General features: G+C 38.9%; 1 protein-coding gene and 1 pseudogene across 2 annotated transcripts; both read right to left on the bottom strand.

Moving 5' to 3' along the window:
- RRAGB (Ras related GTP binding B) lies at nt 1–25,966 on the bottom strand. Of its 2 annotated transcripts, XM_046673591.1 has the most exons (11): nt 25,292–25,966; nt 24,389–24,422; nt 21,362–21,461; nt 16,862–16,945; nt 14,893–14,959; nt 10,257–10,479; nt 7,352–7,447; nt 5,049–5,171; nt 2,622–2,713; nt 1,448–1,563; nt 1–524 (listed from the first exon to the last, which is right to left on the bottom strand). In XM_046673591.1, exons 1-11 carry the CDS (start codon nt 25,381–25,383, stop codon nt 427–429), a joined length of 1,125 nt encoding a protein of 374 aa, XP_046529547.1. In that variant the 5' UTR covers nt 25,384–25,966; the 3' UTR covers nt 1–426. The 2 variants fall into 2 exon arrangements, with proteins under 2 accessions (XP_046529547.1, XP_046529549.1); XM_046673593.1 differs by lacking the exon at nt 16,862–16,945 and having other exon boundaries at nt 25,292–25,965.
- LOC124245828 (aldehyde dehydrogenase, mitochondrial-like) lies at nt 11,148–14,874 on the bottom strand (annotated as a pseudogene).
- Nucleotides 25,967–26,302: the final 336 nt, after the last annotated feature.

The following is a 26,302-nucleotide window of genomic DNA, read 5'->3' on the forward strand; positions in this document are numbered from 1 at the left end:
TCCCTAACAGCAAATTTTATTTACGATTGAAGTTAAGGATTATTTTTAATGCATGCTGAGAAAAGAGTAATATTCAAACTTATAGGTTACTATCTGATAAGGAATACAAGACGATGTTGGGAAAGGCTTTGGCATACACAACTACTGGAACCAGGTTATCAGAACACTACTATTGGAACATTGTTATCAGAACACTTACATATCACCTACTTTTATATCACACCAATTTCATGGACAGCTCATCTTCTAACTCCTCACTGGCTATTTGAGTAACAGCATTCAAGGTTAAATGCTAAGACTGGGGAGTATGGAAGAAATACAGAAGTGGTAAGCATCACATTTCAGAGCCTATATATATGAATACAACATTAAGTTTAATTAAGAAAGAGTATTTCAACTTTTTTCTGAAACAACATTTGGCAATGTTTAGCGCATGAGAAGACACTGCTTTGGTCCATCCACTCTTTCCAGCTTTTCAAAGTGTTTCCTGGCATTGCGGATGTTGATCAGAGTAGCTGCGGAAGCTGAGGGTAGGGGTGGGGGAGATACCCAACAGAATAAGTACGGGCAGCCAAAGGAATGTCTGACTAGTAAAAACAAACAAGAGAGAGCCAAATCTCTCATAATATATGTCACCAAGAACATACAGAAATAGGAGGTCCCAAGTTAACCAGAGTTTAATTTTTTTGAATAAGTAGATTTGTTTATATTATAAACACAAAATTTCCAAAATAAATTTTCAAAATCTTTTGGTTTGGGGCAAATACTATAAAACCCATTATCTTATGTTGCATTTTAATATTAACCTAAGGCAGGAAAAGCCAGTGGATCAGAGATAATTTAAAATTCTGGGAACACCCAGGAAATACTGCTAGAACCTTTATTTCAATGGTTGTGACGGATACAGCTATTATGGCATGGAAGCGCCAAATATTTCCCTTTATGCCCATAACATAATTACGGGAATACAGTACTTAGGAATATACAATGACATATAAAATGGTTCAACATTTAATAGTTCAGAGCTTAGACTGACTAGTCTTTTAAAAATTCCATACCATATGGAGCATAAATCATACATTTTGGTTCTCTTTTCTTTAAAATCCCTAGATTTAGCAACTTGATTTTTGAAGTTCCCATGAAGAACACATAATACCCTGGAGTCTAAATTATTTTTAAGCTTCAAAGTATAAGTCTATTAAATAAAAAACTGTTTACCACTAGTACTAAAATATTTTTTTTTATTATGGTAAATATACATAACAATAAATTTACCATTTTAGTCATTTTTAAATGTACAGGTCAGTGGCATTAAGTAGATTCACACTGTTGTGCAACCATCCCCACTACAAAATAGTTTTTCAGTATCTAATAAAGTACTACCTCTAGAGCAATTAGTTTAAAGAATATGTGGCTTTGAACATATGTCAGCTAAGTTTAAACTTACGAATGGATGGATCAGACATCACAACCATCACATAAGTGTTGGATGTAAAGATATCAATGAAAGCAGCAAAGTTAGAGTTCCTGACTTCCATGCTCTGGAAAGAGGCAGCCAGCTTGCTATAGGAGAAAGGAGAAAAGTGAGTAAACATAAAATAACAGCAATATAAGAAATTCTTATCTTTTATGTTAAACATTTTCATAGCATTATACCTCACTTCACCACTTCATGAATACAGTTAATCACTAACCCCTCTTTGTTTTCTAAGGAAACTCTAATGCTGAATTTAACATATTTTGGAAAGTGACTTAGACAGAAAGTGGGTTAGGACTTGATATTGACTGTGAAATGAAAGTGGGTTTAGACCTAGATCCATGGTAAAAATCATGTTACAAAAAGTTTCTCTAATATTTAAGACTATTTAATACTTAAGTTTAAATTTCCCTATCATTGAGATTAATAATTATGTCTTTTGAATGTTATATTGAAATTTAAAAAATGATCCTATTTCTTTGAAAACAAACAAGATAATTACATTTGAATGTAATTTGCTATTTCTTCTTAAAAATATTAGCATAAACATGCCAGAAAGTCTCAAAGTGTGCTAAGGCATAAAAGGAGTAAACTTATACCTATTCTATTATCTGGGCATCAAAGTTGTACCAGGATAATAATTTTGATTATTAAAGCTTTACTAAATTATGATGTTCAGCCATTCTTTTTTCCTATATTCGCAATGCTAAGATTCAAATTGTATTTAGTCAAAGCTCAGACAATATGATATTTCTAGACTCTGTATTTTGTACTATTTCCGAATCAGTACCTCACTATTTTAGTTACTGTAGTTTTACAGTAAATTTTGGAATTTGGTAGGGTAAATTCTCCTCCTTCTTATTCAAAACTCTCTTGGACATTTTCTGTTTATTTCCTCCCAAATCATATCAAACATCTTGAAAGGGCACTCTAGATATTTTTCACACGCTTCTTCTGTATCAATTGAGTGTGCATTAAAGAACAATGACTTTCACCTAAGTCAACTGTAGGCTCCCTTGGAGTTTAGCTTTCTTTTCAAAGGAACTATTCTGAATATAGATGTGAAGTCCACTATAGTTATTTGAACCTCTCAAAAATGACAGTAAATTTTTCAGGGATAAACAGGTCACACAAGATCTCTTACCTGCAGCTCAGCTTAAACTGCTTAATAATGTTGCTGATTTTTTCAAATCTGTGAGCATCACGCTGCTCTTTACACTGATAGTGAGAAATCACCTATAAAAAAGAGCAAGCCCTTTAAATCAATGCAGTGTAGTCATATCACCTCTGCTACTCCTCAAGGCAGACATCTGTCAGTCTTTTGGTCACCCTGATTTTCAGGGTAAACTTGGCACCTGGCTTACTGTCTCTTTTCCTCGGTCCTATATCCTGCCAAGATTTTGCATAATTTCAACATCCCTATGGATGATCCATCCAGTACCATTTGGTTATTATTTTATCACACCATTTAAGTATTATCTAATTTGGTTCACTGCTGTTCTTTCTCACTTACTTTAATCATTAAATATACATCTTTTTTCAATATTTCACAGGATGGTCTTTGATTAAAAACAAGTACAAATCAAAAAGGAAAAAGAGGGGCTGGCCCCGTGGCTGAGTGGTTAAGTTCGCACGCTCCGCTGCAGGCGGCCCAGTGTTTCGTTGGTTCGAATCCTGGGCGGGGACATGGCACTGCTCATCAAACCACGCTGAGGCAGCGTCCCACATGCCACAACTAGAAGGACCCATAACGAAGAATATACAACTATGTACTGGGGGGCTTTGGGGAGAAACAGGAAAAAAATAAAATCTTTAAAAAAAAAATCATTCTCAATAACATATTAAAAAAAAAGGAAAAAGAAAAAACTTTAGCTGTTCTTGAGGTATACTTAACGTTAATTATAATGAAGGCTATAACAAAGTAGCTTTTGGTATTATATTTAAAAAGCATAACTAAATGAGTCTAACCTCTGAGGATTTACTATTTATAAATGAATGTATTCATGATATACACCCATGCCATCTGAAATTACTTTCCCTCACACTTTCAGGTTTTATTAAAACCACACAAGTATTTCCTATAGGCTGAATATACAGATGTAAAGTTTTTAGTAGAAAGCAAAACTGAGTCACTCATCAGAAGAAATTCACAGGGCAATTCTCTGAAACCATGTGAAACTTTCAAAACATAATTCCTAGACCAATGATGGAACTGGTTCCCCTTGCTTGACTTCAACTCTCTCAGTGAAAATGGTCAATCACACCTAAACTTGGTCTTCAAGAGAAACAAAAGACACCTGTAACTCTTAGTGAATAACAAGCAGCTTATATGAGGTTAACCCCTATGATCATGTGTGGTGGATGTAGCAGGGGAATACTGCTGAAAGAGAATTCTGCTGTGGCATGTACATCAAGACAGACAGAATAGTTCACTTGCTTCTTGCTATTCACACTAGCATGAAAAATAGGACTCAGGGTGGCATAATTCCAAGCAAGTGACCCCTGCCAATAGGCTAAGACAGACAGACACTCTGGTTAGGACTCCTTGCCTCAGGTGTACCAGCTAGAAGGAAGGATGACTCGCAAATATATTTACATTTACAAACAATGTTTTCACAAAGGAAGGAGGAAAAATTGCACTCTGCATTCTCTGCCCTCTGTTGCCATATTAGCAAAAGGATCCAATGTTTAATTAACATTAATAGCAATGTTTTATATATATATATAATAATAATAATAGTGACATGCTAAGCTATGTGCTAGGGCTTGATGTTGCCTTGTCCCATTTTAATCTACACATAAAACCTACGATATAGACATTATTATCTCCATTTTATAGAAGGGGAACCAAGCTCAGAGAGATTAAAAAATGTGTCTAAAATCATCAAGCATTGGTAGAGCTCAGAAACAAATTATTTACTGTGAGCTGTTCTTAGAGTTACATTTACTAAGGTGATCAGCAATGACTTGTGCAATGCTTTGTGACATCTCAAATTAGTTTCTATTACTGTTATTTAGAAATTTTACTTATAAATATAGGTATTTGCACCCCCCTCAGGGCCATACACACAGTAGACTCTAATATAGTTAAGTTGAATTTATAAGAAAAATAGAAATATCAACAAGCTCCTAACTCCTTCCACCTCTCCATCTGAACTCTTAGCTACGTCACTGAGTTGACCATTTTATCTCTTCCATGTTAAAAGTTTTCAGCTCAGTCTTTTGGAGAAAGAAGTGGAATGCAAGTTTTCTCAAAGGGAAAACTCTCATTTCATAATAAAAGTCATAGGAAATAGGAACCCTTTAACAAAAATGAACAATTATTAGCAGAAATAATCTAAGCTGTGTAGTAAGGCATACCTGCAAAAATGTACGTTTTACTATTAAAGAGCTACACGCCAAAGGACTTCTTTCAGGTCATTTGCTGACAACACTTATAAATAAGGCTATGCATGCTAAAGTAATGACAAGAGGGAAAAAGGTTCTTCCTGAAAATGGGAACGTGTTGTTTTCTGTTGCTGAGTAGAAGAAGGTAAGAGTGAAGTACGTATGCAGAGCAGAAAGTTCTCACCAGAAAAGTAGCTCTCTCAAAGAGAAGCACTTCATCAGCCTCGATAATTTCAGCAAAATTCCTTAGGTTCATTTCCAGCTGCTGAACATTGGGAATCAGCTGATAAACAATGCTGGACCAAGCCTAACAGAACAGAAGCACAGTGTAATATTATTAACAGATAGCCAGTCCCAGACCTGCGTAAATGAGTAAGTACACTAAAACATATGGACAGCAAAATATGGTAATAATTGAGTCTAAAGCAAATATTGATAACAAATATAACACAAATAAAATGAGAAAAAGATAATATTTGATTTTTATCCTTTAGTTGGATTTTTTTTACATTTTACTTTTTTTTACATTTTGTCAAATGCAGGAGAAACTTCTTTCCATTGATAATTAAAAATAAACAAATGATTTAATTCCATCATGTTGCCTTAGGAAAAGTTGAAAACTCTGATCTACTGGGCTAAAAAGCTTCTAATCCAGCCATTCAACAAATATTTAAGTCCAACAGAGTAGAGTGCTCTAAGATCAGAATCTAATAATGCTACATTTAACATACATCCAAAAATCAATTTTGTGAAAATATTAGAGCCACACAAACGGCCCCTCCTCTCAATGGGATAACATACAAGAGAAATTAGTGGCATTATCATTCCAAAAGGCTTCTTGTCAGCTGTATAAATTACTGATCCAATTGAGTTAAAAATGGTCCACTGTGTGTTTGCCTAAAACTGACTTCATCCAGAGGAGTACAGCTAATGTAAAGGAGTTGAAATTAACCACACACTCCCTCTATTCTCTTAAGGCTCTTTTATTTGACTTTCCATTATAATACTTCCTTCAATCTTATTCCAATTTGTCTGGTATGGTGTACAATGTTCTTCTCTCCTCTACTAGAGGGCAGGAACCTGGTCTTAGTCATTTGTGTGTCCAACAGCATCAAGCAGATATGAAACGAGTGCTTGTAGAATAAAACAATATAAAAGTTTGTCAGCTCTATGCAACATTGATGTAAGAGATAGTAGTGTCATGTTTTTGTTCCAATTAGTTTTATTACTTAAGCATGGGGGTTCGGGTTCCAAGATCCCAGGTCGGTGTTAATGTCACTGCTGAATTTACCTTGGAGAAGGCACCAAAGCTAACCACAGCAGAGACATTGTCACTCACAGCAGTGTTGTGATTAGCCAATTGTCTTTGGTCGTGTTATGTATTGCCATCCTTCACACCGCAGTTGGTTCTTATCAGTGCGTGATGTCCATCCTTATTCACGGTTACCTGTTCTATGGGAATAAGGCTTTGAGAGAAATTCGGCCCAAATTAATCTAGAACAGTATTTCTTTGACAGGCATCTCAAAATGATCTGTTATTAGAGTGAGGCTGGGTCAACATAATATTGGGGAAAAAATGAATTAGTTAAAAAAATAAATCAATGGCTATTGTTAAAGTCCAACGGTTTTTCTCCTTGGCAAGTCAGGTTTCTGTGCTTCTGGTTGTAGACACTTGTCAGATGCAGTTGATACTGAGGCTGTAGCTACCATTGATGGAGAAGGATGCTTTCCCACCCAGAGTCAGACTTGTCAATGGATACCAGAAGTAGTATGAGGAAAGGTCTGACCACAGGAGGACCCAAAAGGAGCCAGTCTTTCAAATCACTAGATCGGTAGAAGAAAGGGAGGAAGGAGGATAAGCAGCCTATGTGCCAATAAGGTAATTTTAGCTTCATCCATAACACAGCTACTGTTGGAACCTCTACAACTACTGCAAGCAGTGTGGTATCCATTCCGGCAATGAGAATAATCTTTCTGGTTGAAAAAAATGCTAGTCTCCAATTTGGCATGAAAGTTGAAGCTCCCATACTCCAGACATAATATGTCTCATTCTAAGACTCCTTTCTCCAATCTCTGTCCTAAATATTTTTCTTCTATTGCTGTCCAAACTTAGGCATAATAGCTTATATCCTGTAGAGGTATCTGAATATTACACAAGGCTCCAATCAGCATTGAGACCACAACAGGTCAAAATGGATGATGGCCAGTGAAACTTCTGCTTTCACGAAGATCAGTGTCAAATTTATCATAACCAAACTGGCTAACTCAGTCTGATTTGGTAGGTATGTCAACCCAATCTAAGATAAAAACCAAAATCTCTTAAGGTTAAGTCTGATATTTTTCAAACAATTTATTGTAGATTATTTCATTTTTTAGTTCAACACATCTAGATGGCTATGAAAGAGTTCAAAATCTTTTAGTTTTGATAATACCCTTCTAGCTTTTTTTGTGGTCTTAAAATGAGGGAACTCAGGGAAACATACACACCTTATAGAGAGTTTCATCCCAGATAGATGTTCGGAAACAAGAACATTCCAATGGGCGAGACAAACGCCTCAGATCTTCTTCTCGCTCTTTAAAAATCTGAATTAAAAAGCCCAACATATTGATTAACACATAACAGCTGTCCTCTTTCATAGCAAAATCTAAGATATAACTGTTTCAGCATATTTTAAACAGGAGCATTTCCTCTTTCCTCAGAGGAATTTTTCAGTGTGAACATTATTTCACAAACTGGGATGGCAGGAATGATTTCAGATAAGGTCTAAAAGTACAACAGTTACTATAATTCTTCAGGCCCATGCTGTTTGTGCTGAGTACTCACTGAGAGCACTATGTTAGAAAATAAAATTTACCATACTGAGGAGTCTTAATAAAATATATCTAACATTCCAAATCACCCAACCTGGGTCATTTAAAAGATAGCTATCCCACATCAAGATTTTGTACACAAAAATACTTTAACCTATGCAGATCTCTTTCTCTCTCACACACATACATGCATAAACTCATATATATTATTTCTGTATGGACTGTATTTATTTGGCTATATAGATATAACACCCCAGACACACATAAATATCTATCCATCTTGGATATGTCTCTATGTATATATGCCCACATATACATGGAAAAATATCTATTTATACAAATATATATATACACAGATATTTTCCATGACTGAGTGGGTCTCTAGTGAGTTTGTGTATACACTGTGATAGTTAATTTTATGTATCAACCTGGCTAGGCCATGGTACCCAGACACTGGGTCAAACATGAGTTTAGGTGTTGCTGTGAAGATATATTTTAGGTAAGATTAATATTTAAATCAGTAGACTGAGTAAAGCAGATTCCCCTCCATAATGTGGGTGGCTTTATGCAATCAGTTGAAGGCCCTAAGAGAAAAAGACTGCCATCCACCAAGAAGAGAGAATTCTACCTCCAGATTGTCTTCTTAATAGAGCTGTAACATCACCCCTTTCCTGAGTCTCCAGCCTATCAGCCTGCCCTGCAGATTTCAAACGTGCCAGCCTCTATAATGCTGTGAAGTCAATTCCTTAAAATTAGTCAAACAATCAATCTATATACAGATACAAATACACACACACACTTCTTATTGGTTCTATTTCTCTGAGGAACCCTGACTAATACACACATAATAGAAGGAAACATCTATATTGTTTGAACTTGATAGTTAAGGAAGCATTCTAGCCATTTTTAGTTCAAAACTTCTGAATCTTTAGTTCAAAAGCCTAAATCTTTAATGAAATAGAGTATACTTTTCTTAATTAAGTTTAAAATCCCACAAAGAACATTAATGTATCTTTAGGCATATTTATAGAGGCATTTAGAAAACAGTAAGTTGATCACTAAAAATGAGAAGTAATTAGAAAATGCATACAGAGCTCATTTGTTGGAATGCTCTAGGTTTTTCTATTGCAAATTGGGACAGGGCATGAAGTGATTTTTAAAGGAAACAAAACAACAGCAGCAAGAATAACAATAACAAAACCCTCACAATCTCAAGACCCAAGCTACATACAGGATTTTATGCTGAATTAAAATAGAATTAATACTTAGTGAGAGAGAGAAAAGAAGAAGATACTAAAAAAATCTAGATACTCAAAAGTAGTTTTTGGAGTCAAATAGAGAACCCTGTCAAGTGCTTTTTGAAAACCTGTAAGCTAACCTAGAAACATCAAAACATACCCAACGCTGGAACACTGGAGGCAATCCTGTAACTAGTTACAGAAAAAAAGTATTCCTGACCACAGCTATTACCAAAAAACCCCTTTAGTTAAATAAAGGGTATCCTTAGACTCCTATGCTCCAACCCAAAGGGGAACTGTATTCTTCTACATCAGCAGCATGCAGGCATACCTCATTTTATTGCACTTCACTTTATTGTACTTTGCAGACATTGTCCTTTTTTACAAGACTCTCCACCAGCAAAAAGATTATGACTCACTGAAGGCGCAGATGACAGTTAGCATTTTTTAGCAATAAGGTATTTTTTAAGATATGTACATTATTTTCTTAGGCTATTGCACCTAATAGACTACAGTATAGTGTAAACATAACTTTTATATGCACTGGGAAACCAAAAAGTTTGTGTAACTCGCTTTATTGTGATATTTGCTTTATTGTGGTGGTCTGGAACAAAATACACAATATCTCCGAGGTATTCCTGTATTCTAAAACTGCTTTCCTCAGCTTTACCCTTGGAAATAGAGGATCTTCTCTTTCAGCTTAGACTTTAAAATCCAATCTTCTTATTTTATATTAAGCAAACTAAAGCTAGACTATATTTGTGACTTGCCAATCCTGGGGTCTCATAGCTAGAAAGAAGTCTGACCTTTCTACTGTGTCTTCTCTGGTTTAAATTTACATGCACTAACTCCCATGGTAGAAAAGAAGAGAAATATACCATATCAGTGCAGTTATGAGGGATTTGGCATTGTGACTAACACAGTGTGGCTGGCACTTGTATTGGTGCATACCGGTTTCCTCGATTAACCTAGTGACAGCTGTGACCTTGCTTCATCTCACCCCTGGTAGGTCTTCTAGCCTTGACAGTAACTGCCAGCTTTGAAGATCAGTAAAACAGGGGCAGCAAACATATTAAAAAAAATAAAACAGCTTCTTGGTGATATCACATGGTCAGGTTCCTTACCTAAATGTGAAAATTATTTGCTAAATTAATATGATCTTTCCCTTACAATGGAAAATTTGTTTATGAGCATTTTAAAACACAAATGACAAAACTTTATTTTGAAAGTTTCTGTGAGATTTTCTTCCTGAAAAAAGAATGATACAAATTTACCTATACTTCTATAAAGGAAGTTTACAAAGCATGTCAACCATTTGGTGCATCTTCCTTTCTGTTTCTTACCAGGTCCCGTTGATCTTCCTGTACCAGATCCATTTTGTGCACCAAGCAAAAGATTTTGGCATCTGGAGAGTTCTGCAGAATGGCTTCCAGGCATGACTGGTAATAGTGCATATCCTTTTCCAGTTCACGGCTCTCCACATCAAAGACATAAATCAGAACCTCCACATTTCGGAAGATGTTGTCTCGTTGGCTAGTGAAATAATTTTCCATGAAGGTGTCCTGTCTAGAAGGCAAAAAATAATCTAGGTAGTAAGCAAGTCCTCAGTGTAGTCACTCCTATTTACAATCTATTTTTGTTGACTTAATCAATGTAAAAGATAATCTTAAGGCTTCAAATTAAAGGGGAAATAACAGCAAATCAGATTGGCCTCATCTTACTTCCTGAGCCACACCCTGTACCACCATTTGCCCCTCTTTGTCTTCAAAATACACTTTGATCTTCCCTCAGTTCTAGTGGCCCATGGTTTATCCACTGAGGGGCCTGTATACATGCTGTTCACTCTGTCTCACATGCTATCCTCCTACCTCTACATCTAATTAACTCCTACTTGTCCCTTTAGATTTCAGTTCAATCCATACTTCCTCACTGAAACCTTTATCCCTGTCCTCTCTGACTTGGGCAAATCCAGGTACCACAGGCCCTTATACCAACACACCGTTTTGTTTTCTTTCTGTGAGGAAGATTGGCCCTGAGCTAACATCTGTTGCCAATCTTCCTCTTTTTGCTTGAGGAAGATTGTCGCTGAGCTAACATCTGTGCCAATCTTCCTCTACTTTATGCGGGATGCTGCCACAGCATGGCTTGATGAGTGGTGCTAGGTCTGCGTCTGGGATCCGAACCTGAGAACCCCAGGCTGTGAAAGCAGAGTATGTGAACTTAGCCACTGTGCCACCGGCCCGGCCCCCACATTGTTCTTATTTTTAACACTTACCACAAGTGTGATACTACACGTTTGTGTATTTCATTAATGGCAATTCACTTCCCTAGACAGCAAGTTTTATGAAGGCAAGGATCATGTCTGTTACTATTTGCCATTGTTTCCCAGCTTTCCGCACAGAGCCTGCCATAGAGTAGGTGCTCAATGAATATTTATTGAATGACTAACTAGTAAAATATTCTAAACTATATGAAAATAATTCCAAGATAACTTTTTAGCAGAATGTTGCTCTTTGCTCCTTAGGCTGTGTGCTGCTTCCCAAGAAGTTCTCAATTACCAGCTGCCTAGCAGAAAACAGTAGAGTTTTGTTGTGAAAAATAATCATGAACCCAGTTTCTAGTTCTGCACTTTGCTATTAATTAGCTGTATGACCTTGGGAGATTCATAATCTCACTTGACCTCAGCTCCTTTATCTGTAAAAATGATAACATCTTAGTGCCTAAAAGCAAGGGACTTGGACCAATCTCTTGACATAGATTACAGAATTAGAAGCAATGATAATGAGGAATGATTTGTATAGAGAGAGCTGCTAGGGTGTTAAGTGTTAAGTGATCCATCTGCTAGCAGTCATGGAATCATTTTCTTTTTGTTTTTTTTTTTAGCATTGTTTTTAATGAGTTTTAGTCCAGAATACAAAGCAAGGTGCTAGCTGTTGCCTCAATATTAATACAATTTTAAACAACGGCTTTTTCTTCCCCCATAAAGGCAAGTTAGATAAGTGTATGAGAAGGACAGGATGAGACATTCATTGAATCTATTTTTGAAAAATCACCCTGAAAGCTAGTAGCACTCTTCACCCAACACCTGCCCTATTTATTGATTCAAATTCTGGGACTTTCTTGATCTGACAGATATTGTGGGACAATTTCTCTTTTGAGACTTTTAGCATGTAAGGGTCATTTTTCTTGGTTTTGTTGCTCATCTCATTGAACTTTCATCTCTGGATGAGTAAGGAAGCCAGCATGGTTCTTTATGAGTTCTTCTGAGGAACTCTGATTGTGACAGTTCTCACTTTGGTATATGCCTGCAGGCCATACTCTCCCAGCTCCTGGCCATTCCCAGACATCTTGTAGCTACCAAATAGTGACTGGGCCCTAAACACGTCATAGCAGTTGATCCACACAGTGCCAGCCTAGAGGGCTTGGGACAGATACTTGGCCTTGTCCAAGTCCTTCATGAAGACAGCTACGGCCAGCTTATACTTGGAATTGTTGGCTCTCCCAACGACTTCCTCTATGGTCTTCAACTTCAGGATCTGCATCACTGGCCCAAAGATCTGCTCCTTTGCGACTATCATGCCATCTTGCACATCTCCAAACACGGTGGGCTGGATGAAGTAGCCATGGTCAGCAGCTGTCCCTCCACCACACAGCAGCTTCGCCCCCCTCTTCCTTCCCAGATTTGATATTGCCCAGGACCTTCTTAAACTGAGTTTCATCCACCTGTGGTCCCTGCTTGGTCTGGCTGTCAAAGGGGTTCCTGACCACACCAGACCGAGACCGGGCCTGGGCAACACTGTGCTCCACAAACTCAGTGTAAACATCCTCCTGCACAAAGGTCCGGGAGCCCCCACAGCAGCACTGGCCCTGGCTGAAGAACAGGGCAAAGTGGGTCTGCTCCACCGCCCAGTCCATATCAGCATCTGACATTATGGATATTGGGGCTTTTCCCTCCAAGCTCCAGGGTGACTTTCTTGAGGTTACCTCTCCCCACAGCAACCTAGATTAGGTGGCTAACCTCAGTGGAGCCTGTGAAAGTCACTTTGTCCACATCCTCATGGAAGGCAATGGTAGCCCCAGCCATGGGGCCAAATCCAAGAACAATATTGACCACACCAGGGGGAAAGCCAGCCTCCTTAATCAAGTTGGCCACATAGAGGGCAGTGAGTGGAGTCTGCTCAGCCACCTTCATTACAACCACGTTTCCAGTTGCCAAGGCCTGGGCCCAGTTTCCATGCTTGCATGAAGAGCGGGAAGTTCCATGGAATGATCTGCCTGCACACCCCCACAGGTTCATGCAGGGTGTAGCTGAAGAAGTCCCCATCGATGAGAATGGTTTTCCCATGGTACTACTCGGCCCAGCTGGCATAATAACGGAGACATTTGAGGACCATGTCCAAATCCACCAGGTAAGAGATAACGTACGGCTTGCCATTATCCAGGGTCTCCAAGGCTGCCAGGTAGGTCTGGTCCCACTCAATCAGATCGGCCAGGTGGTTTAGCAGCCGACCCCTGTTGGACGCATCCATGCAGTGCCAGGGCAAGCCAAGCTGAAAGGTGGCCCGGGCAGCCTTCACTGCCCTGTCCACATCTTCCTTGTCACCTGTAGCTACCCAACAGATGACCTCCCCAGTGGACGGATTGACGGTAGGGAATGTTTTCTTGCTGATGGCATCATGCCACTCCTTGTTTATGAAGATCTGGTTGTAGAAGACCTCGGGCTGCTGGCTGGGGGCCAGCACGGCCTAGGTGGTAGCGGCTGACAGGAGGCGATGGCCCAGGCGGGGCCTGAAGCCGGCGGCGGCAAGGGCAGTAGCACACAACATGCTGCGGTGGGAGCGGGAGTGCAGGGCCATAGAATCATTTCCTTACAGACTGTTTGGCTATTTCGTTATTCTTTCAACAAATACTCACTGAGCACCTACTCCACACCTGGCTCTATGCTAGGAGCTGGGAAACACTGAGCTAACAATATCTATTTTGTGAGGCATTTGCTATGTGTTTTTTTTGGTTTTGGTTTTACTTTTTTGCTGAGGAAGATTCGCCCTGAGCAAACATCCATGCCAATCTTCCTCTACTTTTTAGTATGTGGGCTACCAGCACAGTATGGCCTCTAACAGAGTGGTATAGGTCTACACTCAGGAACTGAACTCGGACTGCCCAAGTGGAGCACGCTAAATTTAACCACTAGGCCACTGGGGCTGACCCATATACATTTATATATATATTATCTTACTTAATTATCAAAACAACCCTATGAATTGGTATCATCATTACCCCTATTGTACAGATGAAGAAACTGTGGCTTAGAGAATTTAAATGATCTACTCAAAATAACACAGCTAACAAAGCTGAGATACCCCAATCTAACTCCAAAGCCTAGGCTCCTAACAACTGTACACTACATGCTGCTGCTTCAGCACAGAGATGCAAATAGCCATAGGGTAGGGAATAATACCCGTATACAAGCACAGTGAATGTGCATTTGTGATGAGATATTCCAGAAGCGACTTGGCAGTGAGAGGAAAAACTGTCTCTTATTCCTCCAACAGTGAGTATCTCAGCTGGAGAATATGTGCTCAGGTCCGATCTACGGTTCTTAGACTGCCTGGAGATGATAATTGAAATAACAAAGAATGTGCTGGTATGGTGTGATGTCTAAGAGCTCAACACTGGTGTTAGGCTTGCTGAATAGAAACCTAACTTCTTCACCGGCAAAAGAGAGGGATAATCTATCCTATATTACAGATATCTAGATTCAGCTTATTTTAGTGCTGCTAAAACATGTCACATACAGAGGGCATTCTCACAATTACATAAAAGTCAGAGATCTTTAATCAAGTGCTCATTCTGAAGTAATTTCTAGCCAATGTTTCTACTATAAGTGATAGTTACTCAAGCGTATTCTCTGTGCTGATTATACTAGATGCCATGATTACTGCCACTGACCTCACAAACAAGTAAGCAGATGATACTTACCCACCACAGTCCCACAGGTTCAATACCAGGTTTCCCAGAAATCGAACATGAGAATGTTCTACATCAACTGGAAGACAAATATGCCGAATCTAGTAATTGTAGCATGTGAAATGAAATTCAAAATAAGCAAAGCACTAACCCATGGAATTTAGAAGGACCAAAGTGGAGTGAAATGCTCAAAGCCACAACAAGAAGGTGATTTTCAGCTTAGTAGCGTGGTTTAGTGGCAAGATGGGCACCTAAACTACCCTGAGCTACAGAACTGACTCTCGTATAAGTCATTTTACTCTCAGCAGCTTATAATACTCAGTTTATAATACTCTAATTATAATACTAATGTTAAAATTTCAACAAGACAGAGACATATACCATTTAATAGCTCTTCCCTGACTCACCTGCCCCACCAACACCCTCCCTCCAAAATTAAAAAGTTACAATAAAAACCAAATACAAAACAAACATAAAACATAACCAAACTTACTCCCTCTATTGATTTCATTATTTTGATTAATGACCCTACTATTTTCCCAATTTGTGGGGGGTCATTTTTGACTCCTCTGTCCACATTCAATTCATTGCTATTCCTTTGTAATCCCTCTCAATTCCACTCATTTTACAACCTGCCAGTAACATTAAGGAAAGCCCTGACCTTCTCAACTACAATAGCTCCATAATTACCTCCCACCAGGAAGCCTTACCCACTTTACTTCATCCTATAGACTACTGCGAGGTTCATCTTCTTAACACCACTTTGAACATGTCACTCCCCATTCAAAAAATTTTCAATGGTTCCTCCATGCCTATAGGGGGGGCATTCAAGGTCCTTCAGAATTTGGCTTCCAATCTACCTTTATAATCTCGAATGATTCACATTAATAAAGCCTTTTGCTCCAGTCCAATTTGGTTTATTCATAGTCCTCCCAAACCCCACTATCTCCCCAACCCCAAAACACCTTACATCAGGGGTCGCAAACTTGCTAATAGGGGCCAAGCCAGTAAACATACAAGAGCAAATTTGATCATGTATGGAGAGTAAACATCCACCCAAGGAGACAATGGAGTGGGTGGCAGTTACTCAACTCTAGCTCATTTGCCAGGCAGGAATGTGGGCTCAGGATTACCAGATCTTTAAATTTCTCAATAGTAGTGGGAAATCCAGATTTTTATGGAAACTTTTACATATTGATAACTAATTCCAAATTTTATAAACATTGCACAGGCCAAACAAAACACATCTATAGGCCTCATCCAGCATATAGGCTGCCTGTTTGCGACCTCTGCCTTACACTTCCCTCCCCACCCTATGCTTGGCCTACTCTGTCCATCTGCCTAGAAAGTCCTCCCCACTTTTCTTTCAAAGTTAGATTCATCTTTTAAGACCCAGCTTAAATCCCATTTCCTTTAAAAGCCCTACCTGGCCACCCCCACTTACCGTCATCACTCCCTCTGAATTCATTCAAACATATATTAAGCATCTACTCTCTGCCAGGCACTAAAAATCACAAGGAAGAATAATGAAAATTCTTATCCTGGAAATTTCTCAAAGTCTAACAATTATCATCTTTACCATTTGTGTAATAGTCAATCACACAGTGGTGTTTCTTCTATGACTATCATGAAGCTGTTGATTAAATTGACTGCTATCTAACTTTTGCAATTTTATCTTCTCATAAACTAGATCACAAGCAGCAAAGCATTATTTTAAAAAACATGGGCATTGGAGTCAAATAGTTCTTAGTTCAAATACCAGCTCTACCTCTCTCTGTGTGACCTTGGGCAAGTCACTTAACCTCTGAGTATTAGTTTCCACTTCTATTAAAAAGGTGGGAAGCATACTATTGACCTCACAGGTTTGGTGTGAGGATTAAAGCAGTTACTATACATGAAGTGCCTGGCACGTAGTAGGTGCTCAAACTACTTCCCTTCTCCCCTTTACTTCCCCCTCCTTGGAAAAGGAATCATATCTTACATGTCTTTGTATTTCCAACAGAGTCTACGAGAGAGTAGGTGCTCAAACTGCTATTAATTTGAAGACTATGTAAACGGTCTAGTACTAAAAAAAAATGGAAAGAAGTACTACTGAGAAAGGGAAAGACAATAACAAAAGAAGTGACAGGATTCAGTGACTGTTTAGATATGGAGCACATGGGATAGAAATCTGGTTTCTACTTGCATACCATAGAAATTGTTCTCATTAAGTGACCAATGGCCCCATTACCAAATCCAGTGGACTTTTTAGTCCTTGTCTTACTTTCTGAAGCATGACACTGTTGACTACTGTTTTCTCAAAAAATTCTCTTCTCTTGGCCTCTGATATCATACCTACAACCTCTCTGGCAGATCCTCCTTCACAGGCTCCTATTCTTCTTTCTGTCCCTTAAATGTTGGAGTTCTTCAGGATTCCATCTTTAGCCACCTACTCTTCTCTCTATGTATTCTGTTCCTAGGCAAGCTAATCTATTTATATTATTTTACTTACCATTTGGATACTGATAACTCATAAATATGTATCTCTAATACAGATTTCTCTCCTCCCTTTCTGAATCATACATTGGACATCTCCACTTGAATAAACCACAAGTATCCCAAACTCAGTGTATCCAAAAATAACTCATTATCTCCCCATTCTTCCTACAAGATCTATTCCTCTTTCGATCTTCTCCATCTCAGTGAATTTAACCAGTTGCCTAGGCCAAAACCTTAATTTCATTGTTGAGTCCACTCTTTCCCCACCTTTCCTACAAAACCTATCAGCAAGTCCCACTGACACTACCTCTTAAATATATCCCAAATCCATTTGCTTGTAACCATATCCACTACCACCACCCTAACCCAAGTTAAGCCCCCATCATCTCTTACCTGGTCTACTAAAATAGTTTACTAATTTGTCAACCTGTTTCTACCCTTGCCTCCCTCCAATCTATCCTCCAAATTACAGATATAGTCTCTCCAAAAATGCAGATTTTCTATTCCATTCTTCTTTAAAAAGAAAAAAAAAAAAAACATGTCTCTGTATATATATAGGATTGTATACATCCAGAAAAAAAAAGGAAGGCCAGAAGTATAACCTCAAACTACTAATGGTGGTTGTCTCTAGGAAGTAGGCCTGAGAATGAGGGAAGAAGTTGACTTTCTATACTTCTGTAATGTTTGAATTTTTCGCAAGTATTACTTTTGTAAATAAAATTGAAAATTAAAAATCATAAAATCTGATGTTACTTTTCCATTTAAAACTTTCTAGGGGCTGCCCTCTACCCTCAGTTCAAACTACATGACTTGGCTTATAAGGCACTTTATCATCTAACCCCCCACTTTCTTCCTCCCTCTTTAGTCTCATGTCTCCTATATGGCCCTCTGGCTCTCCTAGTCTTCCTGTCCTGCTATCATAAGAGCAACTAAAAATAACCAAAAACAGAGTTTGGGGAGTCACATACACTTATGGGGCAGAAAGAAGAAAATATTCTTTTTTTTCTTAAAATAGGGGGAGGGATGGTTAAACATAAAGGAAGAAAACCAGGGCAATAAAGCATTAAATGAAAGCCAAGGGAACAGAGAATTTTGAGAAGGTAGGAAATCTTGGAGCCATCAACAGTGTTTGAGACTAAAATTCTTCATAATCATATTTTTATTGACGAGTTTACTATTCCAACAAACACATTTTAACAGCCCCCTAATAAATTAATTATACCACTATTTGGTATCCTTACTTCAAATTTCAAAACACAGTAGGCTCTAAGTTTAACAAAATAAAACTGGACTTTTTTTAGCAATGACAAACAGGAAAAATACTAAAACAGTAAAAGTGATGTAATATTTTAGAAGTACTCTTTTACTACTTTTAAAGAAAATCAGCAACTGTGTAAAAAGGAATAGCAAGTAAAAATCAATGCACTGTATGTTTTTTAATTAGTCTATAAGTTAAGAAGTAGAACACAGACCTTTCTTCAACAATGAAAAACTAGCTAATGATACACTAAAGCATTAAGGCCAACATAATATTTTAAAGTATACTTTTATTATCTTTAAGGAAATACAGTAATTGCTAACAAAGTATTATCAATAAAGGCCCACTTGAGATATCCTTAAGAGCAACAGCCCCATACAATTCACAGTGCCTGGCACACAGTAAGCTCCAGAAAAGCACTTGAATAAATGGCTTGCTTTAATGTATAGGGTTCATATAATTTGCAACATTCTGTTTGTATCTTTTTAATTATGCTGCTAGATTATTTCAAAGGTATTTTAAGTAGTTTGAATAGTTCTGAAATTTGGGTTGCAAGACTATTCACTAGACATAAGGTAGTAAATCAACTCTGCTGATTAGCTAAAAACAAAAATATTAATTGGACTAGAAAAAGGTGCTTCAATAAAATGTGTAGAACTTAAAACACAAAGAGAAAGAAGTCTGCCAGGAGTTGTGGCTGTAGCATAATGAACAGAGCAGGAGTGTAGATTGACATTCCAGATCTAATGCTTAATAGTTCAGTAAGCTTAACTTCTAGGTCATACTTTCTTCATCTATTAAAATGAAGTTAATATGAGGACTAAAGTATATAAAGAAGCATACAATAAACATTAGCTTCTCTAATCTACTGAAACCATATGATGATTAGGTCTAGATATTTAACTTGAAAGAACAGAAAAAAAAATTAAAATCTAGCAAATCAAGACAGGGAGAATTCTGGACAGGTATTTTCTAGAAAGAAGTCTCTCAAGGCATAACAGGCCATAGGACCTTGTCCTGACCAAAATTTTTGATGAATGACTTAGATGAAAACTAGATGAGATGCTTATCAAATGTACAAACTGCAGAGTTAGGAAGGATAGCTAATATATCAGATGAGAGAATAAGTAGCTAAAATGAAAATAGACCAACTCCTTTTCTATGGACAAGGAAACTGAGGCCCAGTGAGATGGTGATTTGCCCTAGACTTCAGAGTTAACAAACACAGGGTATAGGAACATATCATGGGCTAAAACAAACATAACTGAATAATTTAACAGAGATAAGCATGTATTCTTAGGTTGAAAATATGAACTGCACAAGAATCAGAAGGAAGATATGTGTTTTAATAACAATATATGTGAAAAAGAATTGCTTTTTTTTTAGTGTGACTCAGTATAAAGGCCACTCCACAAAAGGAGAGTAGGGACTAGACTGTGCTAACAGCAGTGAGATGCCCAGAACAAAAGATGTAATAGTCCTACTCTGTCCTCATCAGACCACATCTGCATTTAAGTCTCAGTGCTTTAAGGAAAATGCAGACACGTTCAAACAAGTCCCTTAAAAATGCTTAAAATGATGTCAAATGCGTAACAGATGGAGGAACTGGAGATGTTTAACTTAAGGAAAATAAGATTTGGGAGGCAAGGGATAGCTAGGATAGATTGAGACACTAACCATACTCAAATATTTATAGAGGCTCAAGAGAAGAGAAAGGGACTAGCTAATAGAAATAAAGGAAAATAGATTCTCGGCTTTAACTAAAAAATAGCTTTCTAACCATTAAAACTGCCCTAATTATGAGAGTCTGTGCTATACTCCATGCACTTTAAGAACAGAAATGAGGTTTCCTTCTCCTTTATATCCTAGGATCTGGAACATAAAGTGTTTTTAAAATGTGTGTTGTGCCTGAAACCAGAGTGAGATACCTTATGAAGTAGTGGGTGACTTGTCCCTAAAAGCAGTCAAGACGCTAGAAACTTAGATCAGGAATATATGAAAGCCAGGTAGGGCAATGATTTTGTCACCCAGAAGCCAACGACCAATGCAGAATCCAGAAATATTCAGATGCTCCAAAATGAAATGGCATTACAGCCTAGAGACAGAAGGGATCTCCCAGGAGCATAGATCCACTGAACTGGCAGCCAGGGCAGCCCAGCTAGTCTATAGTAAGAAGCCAGATTTAATATTTAAACCATAAAAGGCAATCAAATATTTCTCAACTCAGAGCTGGAACTCCAGTGAGAACATCTATGCATATCCAGGAAGAGAAGCAGCAGAGTACAGATCAAGTTACCCTCCCTCCCGGCCCCAGCAGTTTACCTTTTAATGAAGGCTAGGACTAACCACTGCTTTAAAAATATCTTAGATTTTAGTGTTATGCTTGTTAATACCTATCAATTAGTTTCCCAATATATAATAACAGTTAAAAACAAACCCCTGCCCCCCAAAAGAAACAAACAAAAGGGTCCCTATGCCTGTTTAAGAAAAAGCAGGGCAAAAAAGAAGTTGAACAAGGGCATCCCACTTGCTAAGCAACCAAGAAAGGAAAGAACCTCCCCAAGAAAGCGAACAATAGTAACCAGAATTAGGCCACACTCCTCTGAGAAGGAATTAAAAAAGAGGAAACATGCTCCAAAAGAAATCTCTCAACCTCTGTATCCCCAAGTTACTGCAACCAAGTGTGTTATGCAGATTAATAATAGTTAAGATCACCTGACTTTACAATAAGATAAAACATCTTACTTGTTGCACCAAGGCGACGTGTGTCTCTGGCAATATAATTTGCAAAGATAATAGATCTCATGCTGGTCTTACCAGACCCACTTTTACCCATCAGCAGCACCTAAGGACAAAGTGGTAAAAAAGAAAGAAAAGAAGTTAGCAATCTACAGCAAATGAAGTCTAAAGGGATCTATTTCTCTCCTGTACTTGATGTTTTACTAGAGTGATAGTACCAACACCCTGGAGTGGATACTTGTAACTAACTAGTTCCCCAATCAATGGTGAATGCAGATACGTGGAATTCCAGGGGCCAGGCACTTACCTGTCATGGGTCACACACGTGCTTGATGATAGTATTGCAGTGAATTTATTATGCTATTAATATTCACTATCATATCTTCAGAACCATGTTAAAGAAACACCATCTTGAGAGGAAAGTGAACCCTCATCTCTCATATTCTAATGTTTTATGCATTGAACTAGCTGGCAGGGAATTTCAGTAAAACTGAAAGTTCTTCCTCCTGCTCAAGGTTAACCTTTCCACCTTTGCCCCTGATCTCATCCCTTCCACTTACCTCCATGATTTTGTTCCATTAATTACTCTGTCTCTTTTTCTTTTCAAAAGTGTCCCATGGCCTATAGGATCAAATTCTTAAACTACATGTAAGACCCTCCTTGATCTGGCTTATCTACTCCTTTGCCCTCCTCTGTTGACCCTCCTGGGCTGGAACTTCAAGAGTCCAGTCATACTGAACTGAACTGCCTGTAGTACTTTTGACTGCTCCCAGATCTCCAGGGAGCCCTGCTCTACATCTTTGTTTCATGCTACACTCTATGCCATTAACTTTCCATTCCCTTTTCTTCCTTCAGCTAAGCTCCACTTATCCTTCAAGACTTGGTTCAGTAACCATCTCCTTAAGAGGTATTTCTGACCCCAATGCCCTAGGCTGGCTTAGGTGTGTCTCACCTCTGTCCTCCCACGGCACTCTTACAGTATTGCAAAGACCATAATGCATTGCAGTTATCTATTTTTTTTTTTTTTTTGGTCTGTCTCTCATAAGACTCTGAGCTCCTGAATGGCAGGGAGAATCCCCTTTGTATCTCCAGTGCCTAACATACAACAGATGCTCAAAATATGTTCTTCAAAAGAATGTGCAAGCTATCAAAACAAAGATACAAAACAAGCAAGTTTTTAACAATAAGAATTGTCCAACAGAAAGAGTGGCCTTATGCAGGTGAACAGCCTTCTTGTCAATATCATCATTTAACAAAGACTGAAAAACCTACCCAAGACGCTGTAGATTCTCACAGTAGGAGGGAATTAGGTAAGGTGACTTAAAAGTCTTCTCAAACTTAAAATTTATGAAATATAGTTCCAGTTCCCTTGCTTTTCCAATGAAGGGGTACATGTTCTATCTTCAATACCAAGATATTTTATAAAAATTTCTAATTACAAATAAGAGAGTATTCATGAAAGTGCTCTGCACTCAGGCTCAATTTAATCTATTAAGCTATATAACTTAATCTCACTAAGGAGATGTTACTGATGAGCCAGTCTAAAGTTGTTACCAAAAAGTTTTCTTTTTCTTTTTTTTTTTTAGATTGGCACCTGAGGTAACAACTATCACCAATCTTCTTTTTTTTTCTTCTCCCCAAAGCCCCCCAGTGTATAGTTGTATATTCTAGTTGTGAGTGCCTCTGGTTGTGCTATGTGGGATGCTGCCTCAACATGGCCTGACGAGCAGTGCCATGTCCGCACCCAGGATCCAAATCAGTGAAACCCCGGGCCACCAAAGCAGAGCATGCGAACTTAACCACTCGGCCACAGGGCTGGCCCCTGTTCTTATTCTTAAGGATGTAGAAATTTCTGGTGTTTTTAGGCATCCTTATTTTTTTTTCATGTGGCACGCTTTTTTTTTTTTTTCCGGTAAGGAAGATTGGCCCTGTGCTAACATCTGTTGCCAATCTTCCTCTTTTTTATTTTTCTCCCCAAAGCCCCCATACATAGTTGTATATCCCAGTTGTAAATCCTTCTAGTTCTTCTATGTGGGATGCCACCACAGCATGGCTTGGTAAGCAGTATGTAGGTCCACGCCCAGGATCTGAACTAGTGAACCCCAAGCCCCCGAAGCAGAGCACACAAACTTCACCACTACACCACTGGGCCAGCCGCTAGGCATCCTTATTGATAGCAACTTCAGACAGGCTCATCAAGAACATTCCTTCCAAATTGGAGTTATATAACTGAACTGTTAGATGAAGTTAAGGCTAAATATGGTACATTTCTTTTGTTAAGACATCTTATCTCAATTGCTTATGAAAGAATTACCCAGACTAAGTGTGTTAGGTATTCATCTAAGTGCTCTACCTACATCTGCTCATTTAAACTTCACAACAATCCTAAGAGATAGGTAATGTTATTATCATCATTTTACAAATGAAGAAACTGAAAGCCCGAAATGTTCAGAAATTTGTTCAGAGCTGTGCTCTTACTGATTCTGCCTAAACCTGAAGGTGGAGCACAGTACCTTGGAAGGAGTGTTAAGAGCACAAGGGAAGGAGTGTTCAACTGTATCTGGAGAACTCATATAAGACCTTATAGTGGCAATATTTGAGTTGGGTTTAACATAAATGTGCAGGCAGAGACCTGTGTAGTATGTGTGTATGGCTTGCACAAAATGCAAATTAATTTTTAAATTTGGAGAAGAAACAGATTCTGTATGGCTATGATAGGGTGCATACGTGTGGAAGATGGTTTAGTCAGGAGTAGATTTTTAAAGGGTATTCTACACAGTGAAGTCATTTGGATTTTATTCTATGGGCTTTGGGAAGTTACAAAAAGTTCTTAAGCATGTGAATGACCCGGTTAAATTTATATACTAGAAAAATTAAATCTGATAGCAAAGAAGGAGAAAAAAGTCAGAAGAACACATAGAAGGTTCCTGCAAGAGTCCAGAAAAGATGGTATACATACACCACAAATATATTTCCTGAATAGACACTTCTTACCTTTACCTTCATGTTTTTGATGTACCTAACACGTCTTACCTTTTTCTTCATGGCTGTATTTGGTAGCACCCACCTGTAGATATAAACCAAAAGACAGAGTTTCCATGATCCAATTGCCTTAGAAATTAGAATTAAAGAAATATAAATAAATGTGGAGGTGCAAAAGAGAATATTTAGTACAACAGCTGAATATAGCTGTGTGTAGGACCTCAGTCGAGTAGAGGCCTTCATTCTCTTAAATTATAAAAGTGGGTTTATGCTCCCTATCTCCTAATTACATGCTCAGGAGATAGCTCCTAGGAAGATTTATTTAGGAATACAAATGAGCCATTAAAATTCAAGATTCAATTTTTCATCTTAAAAAATTCATCAGAACATATACAAGTGCTTTAACAAATCAAACAATATTGTCATATTTGAATGTCCTCTATTTTTTTAAATTAGCCTCCTATTTTTAAAATCTGGAAGACTCTTTAGTCCTTCAGCTGTCCTTCCAAGTCATATTTCAGTCATCGCAGGCACAAAGCATATAAAATATAATTCTCAAATTCAAGTACAAATTGACACAGAAAGCACTCTCCAGCCACTGATCTTGGCCCGGGAAATGCCAACCCTCTTCCTAATCTCCTTATCCTCAATATGATGTCAAATCTCCTTTATTGATAATTCAAAGCAACTCAGAACTGCCTCCTCAATTCGAATACTTTCCCCCTCCTCGCCCCCGGCCCGCGGCCTGATTATCAGGCCCGTGCCAAAAGGTTGTTTCTACCCAGTTAGCAACCAGTCCTCTTTCCAGTTTATCCTGTCACCAAAACCATGATACCAATCAACCTTACTGGTAAATCGAAGCAATTCATCATGGGTGGGGTGTTCTAAGTCACAATACTCTACTCAATTAGAAAGCCCCCCACTTCCAAGTTTGACATAATACCCTTCACCCACCCAAGCGATCCTTCCGGTTCCCCTATGGGAGGATCCATTTTCGGCCCCAGATTCTCTTTCTCCATCTTTTTCTCAGAGTCAGATTCTTCCATCGTGCAACAAGTCCTTTCCAGTCCCTTCTAAATCCGCAGTATTTTTCTTTTTTTTTCCTTGTTCACCCCCTCAGCCGCCTATTCTCATCGCCTGCGGCCCTTAGGCCTGCGCTATTCTTGCCTCCGCCTTTGTCCACTGGGGGGCTGCTTTACCCGCGGTTACCTTTACCGCCTGGAACTTGGCCTCAAGGCACGGCTGAGCAAGCCAGCTCAAAGGCTGTTTCGGTGGTGCAAAGGAAGAGATGGAGGATGGGAAGGAAAGAGGGGTGGGTGGGGGAGTCGTCTCGAGTTTGGGCCTCAGGCTCCAAGGTCTCGAAACCCAAAGGTGACTTCACCCGCAAAGAGGTAGGGACGACGAAGGCGAAGGTGGCAGAAAGAGCAGACCCGTGCTGTAGGGCACCCGTGCTGTAAGCGGTGAACGCCTCAACTGGCTCCTTGTTCCCGAGCTTGGCTGCCCAGGAGAGTCCGCCGTCGGCTACGGTTACGACCTAACCGCCAGCCCTTCAGGAGCCCAGGTACTTCACCGCAGCCACCCGACTGCAGGCCAAGATCACGTGGGCACCTGCCGTAAACCCGGAGCCTGTCACGAGACTGCCGCTACCCAAGGAGCGGGTGGGCTGGGAAGAATACCATAGAGACTGCGCCGAGAAAGACAGAGTGCCGCCTGTCGCCGTCACGTGGCCCCAGCTCTCACTAAGCTTGGGCCGGGGAGGGCGCTGTCCGCCAGAAGGTGCTTTCCTTGTAAGCCGGCCTAGTTCCACCCGCCAGCCGTAGAGAATTAAAGGAAACGGTTGCAATTGCAGTACCTTGAAGCTAGCCTTTTTTCGTTCTTTTAACTGCTATTTCACCTTTAGCGTTTTTCGGTGGGGAAGGAGGAGCATTGTCTTTGTCTTCCTGTTTTTTTAAATCTTTGTTTATT

The sequence above is a fragment of the Equus quagga genome, chromosome 10 (genome assembly GCF_021613505.1).
Source record: "Equus quagga isolate Etosha38 chromosome 10, UCLA_HA_Equagga_1.0, whole genome shotgun sequence".
NCBI lineage: Eukaryota > Metazoa > Chordata > Mammalia > Perissodactyla > Equidae > Equus > Equus quagga.

Bases quoted from the DNA above. Each gene is read 5' to 3' on its own strand.
- RRAGB (XM_046673591.1), bottom strand. From the start codon at position 25,383: ATGGAAGAATCTGACTCTGAGAAAAAGATGGAGAAAGAGAATCTGGGG. The intron at 10,480-14,892 runs GTAAGTATCATC...TTTGCCTTCTAG, and splicing joins AACCTGTGGGACTGTGGTGG to ACAGGACACCTTCATGGAAA. The intron at 2,714-5,048 runs GTGAGAACTTTC...TCTTTTTTATAG, and splicing joins TTGAGAGAGCTACTTTTCTG to GTGATTTCTCACTATCAGTG.